The sequence below is a fragment of the Epargyreus clarus genome, unplaced genomic scaffold (genome assembly GCF_041222505.1).
Source record: "Epargyreus clarus isolate Ecla_fem2 unplaced genomic scaffold, WU_Ecla_fem_2.2 ptg000024l, whole genome shotgun sequence".
Taxonomy (NCBI): Eukaryota; Metazoa; Arthropoda; class Insecta; order Lepidoptera; family Hesperiidae; genus Epargyreus; species Epargyreus clarus.
In genome coordinates this window covers 9615666-9628956 of record NW_027332231.1, presented here as the reverse complement: position 1 = coordinate 9628956, position 13291 = coordinate 9615666, and the positions used below count along the sequence as shown (strand labels likewise).

The 13291-nt window shown below is 36.6% G+C and overlaps 1 protein-coding gene across 1 annotated transcript; it reads left to right on the top strand.

The window, feature by feature from the left end:
• Positions 1-409: 409 nt before the first annotated feature.
• Positions 410-8594, top strand: LOC140752271 (putative ribosome-binding factor A, mitochondrial). The gene is made up of 6 exons (XM_073086498.1): positions 410-728; positions 1208-1409; positions 1805-1973; positions 2270-2409; positions 3045-3305; positions 8116-8594. The coding sequence occupies exons 1-6, from the start codon at positions 622-624 to the stop codon at positions 8311-8313; spliced, it is 1077 nt and encodes a 358-aa protein (XP_072942599.1). The 5' UTR covers positions 410-621; the 3' UTR covers positions 8314-8594.
• The last annotated feature ends 4697 nt before the right edge of the window (positions 8595-13291 follow it).

Here is a 13291-nt window from a genome sequence, read left to right as displayed (position 1 = left end):
CAGCGCTCCTGGAGCAGGACAGGACATGTCGACCATACTTATCCACGCTTCGGCCACAAAGGCAACGATGAGGTTCACAAATCTTGGCACCAAGCCGGAGACCCTCTGAAATTCTCAGTGTTGAAGCATCCATAGCCATTGATAAAAAATGCACATAAAAATATTATTATGTTAGAAAAGAATTACTGTACTTAATTACTGTACTTAAAGGATTATTTAATTCATAATAATTACTTTATTTAATTATTTACTGATTATTTATCTTCTTTGTCTTCGTTGCCGGTTACAGTGAATTAATAATATTATCTTCGCATCATAAATTGACAGTAATGATGTAATAAAGAGATATGACATAGACATTTGTCAATTTCCACTGGAGACGTCAAACGTTTCCCTATTAATATAAGTCTGCTTTAATGCAAAGGGAATAGATATCATTTTCTTCTGAATTTGACTCAACCAGCAGCCGCTTTGGAAAACAAAACATGGAAATTGAAATTGAAACATCCGAATTATATTGATTATTTTTATGAAGGTTATGTTTAAATGTATTATAAAACATAATATGTACAATATAACCCTATAATCTTTTAATAGGAGCCCTAAAATATCGAAGAAAATATGAATATTACAATGTTTCGTCGATTATATCATAGTACGAGTGTACTTTGTAGTATCAAGAAACAAGGCATAAAGCTAACAAAAATGGTAAATCCTAAGAGTAAGAAGTAAGTAGTAATTATCGTATTTTAATAATCTACTATCATTACTGCATACGCATTAATAATAAGTTTATGTTTTGCTCCACTTGTAAGATGCAAGATGGCTAAACTGTGGTAAGCTTTTAATTCACTATAGTGAAACTCAATATATGTATTATATTTCAACACCACGTATAGTTGGTAATAAGTGTTAGGAACTTACCACTTAATTATGTATATTGGGTCCAATATCGAAACATATGATAATGTGTTTTATTTTAAATGTGTCCTCTCCTCACATATATAAAGTTAGTAGAACTTTTTGTAGTTCCACTAAGCAACACCACCTCTTTTTGCCTTATAACAGCTGTGTTAAATGTTGCCGTGTACCCTGTTGGATGGGTGTGGTATGGAAGACTTACTTTTCCAGTTTAGTCCGGTTTAGTCCTCAGGAAACGGCACTAGTTCTAGTTACCAAAATATTTAAAATCACTTACACATTTCAGGCAATGGTACCAAGCACCCACGCAAGAGATAGATGCTATGCCCAGCGTGAAGAGCCTGACAAAGACCAAGTATGAACCGGGCAAGCAGGGGGCCCGCAGAGTTGCTATGTTGAACAAATTGTTCATGAAATACATTACAGATATAATGTCGACAGGAACTGTGTCTATGAACATTATTGGACGTGGGATTGAAATATCTAAGGTATATTATATTAGTACTTTTCAAAGATGGGTTAGAGAAATATTATACAAGCATTCAATTTATTTAATGGCAAGCTGCGGCTGCTGTCCATCGACATCTACTAAATAACAGGAAAAAAGCCTCAGATGCGCCGGCCACGCTCAGCTCTGGACACTGCTGTTATTGTGCAGAAATAGGTGTGGCGGTGGTGCCGCCGGAGTCAAACCACAAAGGGTTCTACGACCAGATCTACATGATCAAACATGTATTTATTTTATACATATTTCAATAACAATAATTTTGGGACAAAGGACATATATAGTTGTAATTCAACAACAATTCAATTAAGGAATCAATTGCAAATAAATAAACCCCTAAATACAATAAAATTTTTAAATAGTTACTTTGTACAACAGGTTAGAATCACTCCAGACTTCCAGACCCTAAATGTGTTCTGGATCTGTAAGGGCAATGCAGCGGACCAGGAAACTGAAGCTGTGTTGAATAAGACAGCTGGTGCTCTCCGACACGAGCTATCCACACTCCGATTGATGGGAGAAGTGCCATATGTTGCTTTTGTCAAAGGTATGTAATTTGTTGGAATAGGAATAAGATTGTTTTGAAAAAAATTGGATAAAGACAGGAAATATTTATAATATAATAAATACGATATAACTATTATAAATATTTTGAAAGAAACAATTTATTCCACTATTAAAGAAAGGGAATAAGCGATTTAAACAACAATTTTGTCATGTGCACAGAAAAATTACTTAGAATTTCCTATATTGGGTCGAATTACTGAATTACTAAATTTAATGTTTGTGAATTTAAAAATGGAAAGAGTATTATACCACGAAATTATAATTTGTTTGTTACAGATCGTCAAGAGGCTTTGTTAGTAGACCTAGACAACAGATTGTGTGTAGCCGACTATGGTGAAGGATACACGCCAACTGAACTGGGTCACTTATTGAAGTCTGATTTCACTTTGGATATGAAATTATCTCCTGAAATGAAGGTAACAGCTACATCATACTATTGTATATAATTCATCTATGATTTTTTGTGATATTTAGGTGAATTAATGATATTAACGATAAATGGAATTCTCGAATTATGCGCGAGTTATTGTTTTACATAGATACTAGCTGACCCAAAAAGCTGAAAAAAATGTTAAGGGTGAACAACTCGTATCACTTAGGGGTATGAAAAATAGATAGTAGCCGATTCTCAGACCTACTACGCCGGTAACTAACACTGTGACACGAGAATTTTATATATAAAATTATTATTATTAAAATTACTAAAATTTTACTGACAAGAAATTGGACAGTCTATTTTTAGTGTTATATACCCAAAAGGAGAACGAAAGTTACCGCCATAGCTCTCGAAATTAGCATGTTGAAAAATTTACAATTTTTTTTTACATATTTGGTAGTTTTATTCAATATAGCTGCTATAACAACAAAAAGAAAAGTAAAATAAAATTGAGAATTAAAGGAGATTAAAGGCGTTTTACCCTGTTTTGATTGGTCTTAATAATGGAAACTCATACAAACGTCGAATGGAGGTACGAAAACGTTCGTGTGTGAACACGACCTGGATGTGTTCGATTTTACTAGTATGTATGTTAACCAATAACTATTGTTGCAGGCAAAAATAAAACAATTAGAAAGTGAACTACCAGTAGTTGACGATCCTATACCAGAAATGACTCATAATGTGTATGGTCTGGACCATGCGAATATGATGGGTCGGCTTCTAGCGGCGAGGAAGAAAAGTAAAGACGCCTGGAATAACCTTGATAATGAATCCAATGTCATTTCATACAGAACTACATTTAATAAAAATGCACAACAATTAGATACAACTAAACAGAAGAGGGAACTGGCTGAGTTCTTACACAAACGACAGGTTTGGATGCTATTTTTTTGTTATTTTTTTTTAATACAACGTGAAGTCTACTGGATAGAACCTTTTTATAATATAGGAGTAGCAGACCGCCATGGACATCTGTAATCAATCCCAGATAGAATAAGATATTCCCACCTAAGGTCGGCCACAGATGCGCCGCTACCCCTGAGGACTAAGCTGGAACGCCTCGGAAAAGTCGTCTCGCTTACCATACCCTTCAAACAGGAACACAGCAGCGCCTAACACTGCTGTTATTAGGTAGAAATAGGTGTGGCGGTGGTGCCGCCGGAGTCGAGCCACAAAGGGTTCTACCACCTCGAATTGGATTGGATTTAAGATTGACCACAATTGCTATGTGTATGTACTATGTACTTCAAGTGTTTCTGCCTTACTACACCCTTTAAACCAGACCACAAAAATGCTTATCTCTGCAGATATAACATTGCATTAACATTGCAAAATATTATAGTACTTTAGGGATAAATATTTGCCGACTTTAATATAGGCTAAGATTACCACGACATCTGAATTATGAAGTATCTTTCGTGGTAGGTATATATTTCGGTACCCCTACCCAACCTTTTTCTTTTTCTTTACGAGGGACAACCTTCAAAAGGTACCTGATAACGTGGGAGCGACGCCGGGTTACGTAGGATTTTTACCTCATTAAAACCCCCGATGGCCGTCCTCAACGCTTGTTGGACAACTCCGGGATCTCCCACGGAATACGACCAGACTCCTTCAAGCGCTATGCCCCGATCGGGCTCTGCCCTGGGGGAATATACCGCCGTCCTTCCCGGGGTTGCTTTCTGGACGGTTCGAGCTCCTACTCTTGCCGTTCGCAACCCTGAAAGCCCCCTTTTAGTCGCCTCTTGGGACAGGCAGGGTATACCGTAGCCCTATTCTAGTCTCGGAACTACAGGGACAACCCCTACCCAACCCTAGAAACGACAGACAGTTTAAGTGTATGTGATGCTATAAGTCTATTTAGTTTGTTTACTTCATTCTGCGCGGCGACATAAGATACAACAACAATAATACAATTTATTATGTTTTATATTATTATGATCATAACATTTTACAAGGTACATACATACTTTCAGTGGAAAATAACAACAGTGGTGCGATAAGCCCGAAGGTCGTAATAAAATAACATTGTTGTGGGTACTATATTTGTCTCAGTGTACACCACGGCTCCAGAAATGTTTGAGATCTTGTAAACAAGTGAAGTACAACTTTATAGAGTGGCTCGAAAATATAAGGGATTTCTGTAAAGTAGACACATAATGAATTAGTGTAAATCGAAAAGTAGTTATAACTATTTTGTATAAATTACTTGTATAAGAAAAAATACAGTTTTTCCCGCATTTTTAGAAATTATCTTATCAGGTTATTCTTAATCATATAATAATTCGCATTTTGCATCAATTTAATGGTACGATTTCGTTTTTAATGTTTCGTACCCAAAGGGTAAAAACGAAACCCTAATACTAAGCCTCTGTTGTCCGTCTGTCACAGGGCTCTATCTCTGGAACCGTAATAGATAGAGATTTGAAATTTTCACAGAATATGTATAATAGTGGCCGCTATAACAACGAATACTAAAAATAGGTTGAAAATAAATCTAAATATTTAATCGTAATAGGTAGTCCGTTAAAATTTCCCAATGCATTTTCTAGTACGGCTGCTATGATAACAAAAAAAAATGAAATTTTGGTGGTACGGAACCCTCCATGTGCGAATCCTACTCGCATTTGGCCAATTATTATAAATAGTCGGGAAGTGATTCGTATATTCGAATACAAGAGGTCAATGCCTTTTGTATTGAAAAAATTGCAATTGTAACTGCAAGTACTATTTGAGATTTTATTGCCTATTGAGACAGCTCATTACTTACTGTCTGTGCCAATTTAATGTGCCAACTCAAGTCCAAACTTAATAGGAAAGAAAACATATGTAAAGTACTAGCTATTCGCCCGCGTTTAAAAGAAAATAATATGACATACTAGCATACATAAAACTGAAAATTCGTACCTTCATTGGAATGAAACTGGCGCCATCTGGGGAAAATTGGTCGTACCAACTCTGAAACCTTCGTGGGCTCATGGACAACGACTTTGTTAAAGATCATCACTTGATCAAATTCATAGTTTACGATTCAATACTTACTAATATCGATTAAAAATAATCGACGTTTTGGTCCAAAAGATCGATTCTTCGATTAATCGATCTTAGATCGCCATCCCTAGGTCCCGTGGGATTTCCGGGATAAAAACTATCCTATGTCCTTTCTCGGGTCTCAGACTATCTTTGTACAAAATTTTATTAAAATCGGTTCAGTGGTTTAGGCGTGAAGAAGAGACAACCAGACAGGCAGAGTTACTTTCGGATTTATAATATTAGTAAGGATTAGTAAGGATTATCGACTATTTCTTTTTAGCCGTTCAGTATAAGTGGATGAGATGACCTAATTTTCTCTCGATGGTAGTGACCCAAATTTTGTGAAAGCAAAATTCTATTTTCGTGTATTAAACCTAATCAGGACCTCGTTACAAGTTTCCTTTTAAGCATAAAGGAAAAAATAATGTAATTTACATAATCTGGTTTCGCTTCTAATTTTTTCTGTTTTCGGGCCGTTGTATACATTATTTTATGATATCAAAGTAGAAAACGAGCATACAAGAGACCTAATGGTAAGTGGTCACTGCTGACCATGGAAATTTGTAATCGTCATCGACCTTAGAAAGGATACGAGGTCTACCTGAGGACGGCTACAGATCCGTTGAGTACTACTCCTGAGGACTAAATTGAAACGTCTCATGTATGTGTCTTTCCCTTACCGTTTAACACTGCTAAGACAGAAGGCGGTGGTGCTTCCGGACACGAATCAGGATGGGTTTTATCAAATTAAAAGTGCGATGTGCTTAATAAAGTATAACATTTTACATATTTGCCTTTTTAAAATACACACAATTTACTTAAGTAGAACCTTGGCATTATTTCAGGCTAGTACTATTTATATTTCTCATAAAACCTAACGTATTCCAGTATATTTTACGCATAGCTCGTTTGTATGGTAATGCAAACGTAAATACTAGCCTTTTGCCCATGATTGCGTCATAGTTATGAACAATAAACACATTTTATGAAATTTCTTAGCATCAGTATTTATCTAAGGCAAATGTTGTTTTATTTACCACTAGTGGTGCCCGCGGCTTCGCCCGCATTTTAAAGATATAATATAACATACATAAAACAGAAAATTCGTACTTTCATTGGAATGACAGTGGTGCCATCTGTCGAAATTTAGTCTTACCAACTCCCAAACCTTCGTGGGCTCTTGGACAACAACTCTGCAAAAGATCACCACTTGATCAAATACATAGTTTCCGATTCTATAAAATGTATATAGACAAATATTCATTTTATATAAATAGATAGATGATCAACTAATGGATAAGTAAAGTAACTGTAGGTAAAATCGAAAATCGAATTTCAATCTTCTGGGTTGAAAGATCAATTCACTCGAATCGATCCATTACTGGAGTCCGTTCTGGTGGGATTTCCGAGATAAAAACTATCCTATGTCCTTTCTCGGGTCTCAGACTATCTTTGTACAAAATTCCATTCAAATCGGTTCAGTGGTGTAGCCGTGAAGAAGAGACAGACAGACAGAGTTAATTCCACATTTATATTGTTAGTAAGGATTAGTAAGGAAGTAAGGATTTGCTGACGGACACATAATTTCAGTGCTTGTTTGATCCTGATAACCGTTTTTTTCGCTATCCTCGAAAAAATATCGAAGATAGAACGATTATTAGGGCCTCGATTTTTTGTGAATCGATTTATTGCACTTCGATTCGAATCGATTCAAACATCGATCTGTTCCGGTAAGAATTGCCACCCCTATTATAATCCCAATAAATCTATATAAACAAATATAATGTAGCAACCGTCTCCGATTGCAAGAACTCATTAAACTCATGGTTATTTAGAGTATGCCAAAAGACCCACAAACGTAGGTAGAATCCATTACCGGAGACCGATTAAAGAAATCGATTTGTTTGGTCAAAAAGATCGCTTCTCTGATTAATAGATCTAAGATCGCTATCCCTAGTTCCTGTGGGATTTCTGGGATAAAAACTATCCTATGTCCATTCTAGGTTCTCAGACTACCTTTGTACAGAATTTCATGAAAATCGGTTCAGTGGTTAAGGCGTGAAGAAGAGACATACATACAGACAGACAGACAGAGTTACTTTCGCATTTATAATATTAGTAAGGATTAGTAAGGATATCGATTAAAATAATCGACTTTTTGGTCCAAAAGATCGATTCTCCGATTAATCGATCTTAGATCGCCATCCCTAGTTCCCGTGGGATTTCCGGGATAAAAACTATCCTATGTCCGTTCTCGGGTCTCAGACTATGTTTGTACAAAATTTCATTAAAATCGGTTCAGTGGTTTAGGCGTGAAGAAAAGACAACCAGACAGACAGACAGACAGACAGACAGACAGAGTTACTTTCGGATTTATAATATTAGTAAGGATTTGTCTAGTTTATTGACGAAGTAACAAAATGGACTGTTAATTTGAGGTTTTTTTTTTAATAAGGACGGGTACGAAAAGGTTACTAAAATACAAATAACAATAGGTATCTGCAAGCTCAAGAAATAACATTGTTCTAATTATTTATTATTTGTATCTACACATTAACGTTACGCGTTTAACATAATTTTAATTACCTATGTAAATTCCCTGCATGATTGTAACGAATAATTATTGAGATTAATATAATTTCTTTTGTAGATACTCCAAAAGAAACTGGCGAAGCAAGATCGGAAGTCTCGCGAGGACTTGAAAGTGGCAGCACAGGAAATACCTGAAACGCAGTACGAACCACAATACGATATGGTGGAAGAAGAGGACTATTACGATTTTGATGAAGATTACTTCGACGATAGACCTAAATTTGAAGAGATCAAAAGTTACGATAAAATCAAATAGTCTAAATTAATTTTGCGTTATTTTAGCGCACGTAATTGGTATAATTTGATTCAATAAAGTTTGAAATTCAAAATGGCAGCTCCTGTGCGTTTCTCGCTGACAGGTTATACATAAGAAACGGGTGAGAGGCAAATAAGAATAGCGCTAATTTCGATTATAATATTTATTGAATCACATTACATTCATACGTAAGTATAGCTTTAATAGTAGATATGATAGAAGATTTGATTGTAAATTAAGACGTGTATATTGATAATAAAGTGTGATCGATTTATACTGAACTTTGTTTTTATTTTTCAAATAATATTTTTTACAATTATTCATTCAAAATTTATCGATGGTACACAGTTATACTAAAACATTATCGGTTCGTATCTATTAGTGAAAGCCAATTACCAGATCTCCTTAATAATATTTCAAGATGAGCCAGTAGTACAGGCAGCTTATTTAAAAAAAAGATAAAATGCAAGTAAAACATTTTTTTGATTTAACTATTTTATTATGCGATTTCAATTCAATACCCAAAATTTAAACCAGAAATCATGTTAGCAAACGATGTTTTGTGGTAAAACTTTTGTTTCGACTGTGGAAGCAATAAAACCACGCTTATTTCAGAAAGGCAATGGCATATTCTGCTGTTTTGGTTTGTAGGTAGGTAAGGATAAGGGAGATAATTTACACAAGGACTGTACTTTCAATTATAAGTGGTAGCTGGTATCGTTACCATTGGGATGTGATTACAGATGTGATCAAATGATGACTAACTATCGGCTACTGGCAATCATCACTTACTATCAGCTAGATTGCATGCTTTAATAACATAAAAACGTCGATTCGTGTGTTCTTTGCCAACAATAAATAATACCTACATTATCTATTATCTGTATACTAGTAAAAGCTACAAGGTTTTATGTAATTGTAATCACTACCAATATCATGAAAAAATAAACGTTTTTCGACATAACATTTGTTAACATTCTGATTCACGCTGCGGATATCACATCTGCCTTAAACTTCAAGGTGACAGTGCACCTGCACCCGTCGCCACGTCCCCGTACATCGCAGGTGCCCGTGAGTTGGCAACTTGCATGTCCTATCGGGTTACTAGGTTATTTCTCCCAGATTTTTTATACAGAAGTAATTGTCACAGTTATTATAATACTTAACTCTTATTTTTATGATTAGATACCTAAAATTACATAAATTGACTTCTGTAATTAAAAATAAACTACCCTTCTGTGCGCACAAAAACGACGTATTTAAGTTTGTCTTTCTACGATACCAGAACATGAAAAAATATTTTTATCATTTTATCAAAAATCTTTATTCTTAATAGATTTTTGGAAAAAATAACTTGCATTAGATATTATAATAAGATTAGAGTAGACCTTCTTTTTTGTTTACGAGGGGAAACCTTCAAAACGTACCCGACGACGTGGGAGCGACGCTGGGTTATGATGGATTTTTACCGCACTAAAACCCCCCCGGTGGCCGTCCTCAGCGCATAGTGGAGAACTGCGGGATCTCCGATGGAACAACCGGAGTCCTCCAAGCGCGTTGCCCCAATCGGGTTCTGCCCTGGGGGGAGCAGTTTACGCTCCTCCCACACACCTGGTGTTTACAACGGTATGCAGCCACACAAACCTTCGTCCTTCCTGAGGTTACTTGCTGGACGGTTCGAGCTCCCACTCTTGCCGCCAGCAACCCCAGAAGCCCCCTTTTAGTCGCCTCTTATGACAGGCAGGGGATACCGTAGCCCTATTCTAGTCCCGAGACTGCAGGGACTAGATTAGAGTAGACCTATATCTCACAAACGAGTAGGAACCATAGGGTACGTATTTTTTATCTCGAAAATATTTGGAACAAGTTTTGGGGTAATTTAAAAATCGTAGGTAGGTACCTAATAATTCAATATAGATGAATCTGTAAATTCTACAAGTTATGGAGATCAGTGGACTAATTTGCCCGGATAATCGAGCCATGATGTTATTGCTGTAGGATATTTGACGAACGTAACAACAAATGTAGGTACAATGTACGTTACGTGAGTGTAGCGTTTATTATATTTATTATTATTAACCTCATTGGAAAGTCTAGTAAGCTAGAAGATTTTTGCATCCAAATAAATTAATTTAATGTCAACTCCCCGACGTTACCGCGACAGCGGGCAACCGCTCGATGCAGAGGGCAAGGACCGGTCTGTCTCTTATTTTCAGGAGTAGATAGCAAGAAGGTCCATGAAAGGGTGGAATATTAATTCTATTATATCTTATGTATGTACTGCACTGGTATATTACTAAATCATACTCAACCATCTTTTGTCTTGAATACTAAAATTAATGACTTACGAATAATATTTTAATTGCTAGCTGACTAACGTAATTTTGAATAGTCCGCGTAAAACTGCTAATCCGCTCTGAATATAGAAATGAATAGCGTCGCCATAGCAAATTGTATGATTACACCTGCTCGCAACAACTTCAGAGCGGACTAGCAGTTTGGCGCGGACATACATTGATTTCTCATAGTCTTCCACCTGCAATTATTGTTTATTTAGAATAAAAATGAACCCATTTTCATCTATAATAGACTAAAGTAAAGATTTATAAATAAAAGTACCAACACGCTTATCTTCAGTAACAGTATTTCTGCTAAAAATATTGTGAAGGGATCGACTTCCGCAAAAGTTCAAAAGATTTTATGAAGAAAGGTCGGGCTGCCAGTACCTACTGTATATCGACGAATAATCTCATGACTCATCTTTACTTCATATATCACCTTCACACTTATGAGAGTTGATGACTCGGAACTCGGAAGGGATAACTACGTAGACATATCAAGATATCGAGATTTGGCTAGTCGAAAACATTCCTCCTTCATAAGTTCGAACCTACTTTAAATATCAGGTACCCAATCTCTACAAGTAATTGGGATTGCGTGAAATCCTTTTTATATTTCAATGCTAGACAAGGGTCATTTCCTACAACTGGTATATCTGAAGGTGGTAGAAACCTTTGCGGTTCGGCGGTACCACCACCACACCTATTTCTGCCTAATAACAGCTGCTGTTTTCTGGTTTAAATTGGTCTGTGGTGTGGTATGGGAGACATAGTTTTCCGAGGCGTTCCAGCTTAGTCCTCGGGGGTAGCGGCGCATCTGCGACCGACCTCAGGTAGGAATATCTAATACTAACTGGGGTTGATTACAGATGTCCGTGAGCAGTAGTAGCCACTTATTATCAGGTGGCCTGCATGCTCGTCTGCTACTCCTATAGGTAGTATGCTATAATTCTTCATGGATTGTTAAGGGTATCGGGCTAGTGAGCAACTCGTGTCGTATATTTTCAAACCGTCCGTACAACTTCCGACAAAGTTTTAATGACTATTATCCAACACAAACAACCGGGACCAACTACTTAATGTGCCCCCTGGAGCTCGAAAAGTAAATTAATTGGAATGGGGTGTAGGTATATAAATAATCATGTTTACCAACATATCTTTGTCTTGTATTGTTTATGTATAGTTGAACTATATTGTAGGTATATACAGAAGTAGCTAGTGGCTTGAAATTTTGTACTGTCGTCCGTGAACATTGGTAATCAACTCTTAATAGAACAGGGTTACTTACTATCTGAAATTCATCGTAAACATATTGATAGGTTTTGTGCCTGTGTGATTGTTAGGGAAGGCTAAGTTAGAAGGTCATAAAGTCTCACGTCACAGAAGACTAAAACCTGCATCTTGCATTAGCCGTACCACACTTCACACGAAAACATCAATTCTATCATCATCATTATTCATCAATCTAGAAAAAGGTGATCACACGCAATCGAATCACGAAGTTTAAAGAATATTTGTAGATGCCCATTTACTATTTTTACAAAAATGTTTTCTACGCTCATAGTCCCACATTAAGATTTTTCCTATAACATGGACGCAAAGACAAGTACACAAACACCCAGACCGAGAACGGATAAAATTTACCATGTGCTTGGCCAGGGATCAACCCGAAACCCACTGCGTGTCAGTTCAATATGGTGAACACGCGGGTTATCCATGTTTTTTTTTTTTTTTATAATATAAGAGTAGCAGACGAGCATGCAGTCCACCTGATGGTAAGTGGCTACTGCCGCCCATGGACATCTGTAATAAACCCCAGATAGGATTAGATATTCCTACCTGAGGTCGGCCACAGATGCGCCGCTACCCCTGAGGACTAAGCTGGAATTCCTCGGAAAAGTCTTTCTCCCTTACCACACCCTTCAAACCGGAACACAGCAGCACCTAACACTGCAGTTATTAGGTAGAAATAGGTGTGGCGGTGGTGCCGACGGAGTCGAACCACAAAGGGTTCTACCACCTTGTTTAAGTAGTTTAAAACTGCGTCCAACAACTGATGAATACAGTCTCTGCACAGTATAAGGATATATACTGTGGTCTTTGGTATATTGCAATGTCCTTTGAGTAAGTTTTAAACCAACGTCGCTTCAGTCGAGTTGATCGATTGATTAACAGTGAATACGTTCCCAGTTCCCACATAATGGACCCCGATGTTATCATTAAATGAGATGATTAGATCTGAATAAACTATAACTTTATGTGAGTAATCATTTTAATGCTTAGTTTATGTATCCCCTATATTCTTTGTTCGATTAATTGAAGTTCAGATTACAATGATTATACATTTATTTTGATAAACATGTTTAATAATGTAAATTGATTTCAATTAATTTCAATAAAAATTTCGTGATTGTAGCGAATTCATCGATGTTTAAATCTCCCATTGAAAACATATTGTTCGTAGGTACCTACAACTGAGCTATCGATTTCTCGCGCTATACATCACATCGGCGTCGTTGCCAAGTCACGTTCGGGGTGAGTGGAAGGTACTTTAGGAACTATAGTTTCGGGCGAGTCAAAAACTACTAGGATACGTAGCTACTAGGGGTTTTTATGTCGGCCACGGTGTAATAAAGTTA

What these genes read in the sequence shown, in the direction of transcription:
- LOC140752271 (XM_073086498.1), top strand. Translation starts at nt 622, where the DNA reads ATGAATATTACAATGTTTCGTCGATTATATCATAGTACGAGTGTACTT. An exon ending in GTGGGATTGAAATATCTAAG is followed by an intron (nt 1,410 to 1,804) that starts GTATATTATATT and finishes TTTGTACAACAG; the next exon opens with GTTAGAATCACTCCAGACTT. An exon ending in AGTTCTTACACAAACGACAG is followed by an intron (nt 3,306 to 8,115) that starts GTTTGGATGCTA and finishes TTTCTTTTGTAG; the next exon opens with ATACTCCAAAAGAAACTGGC.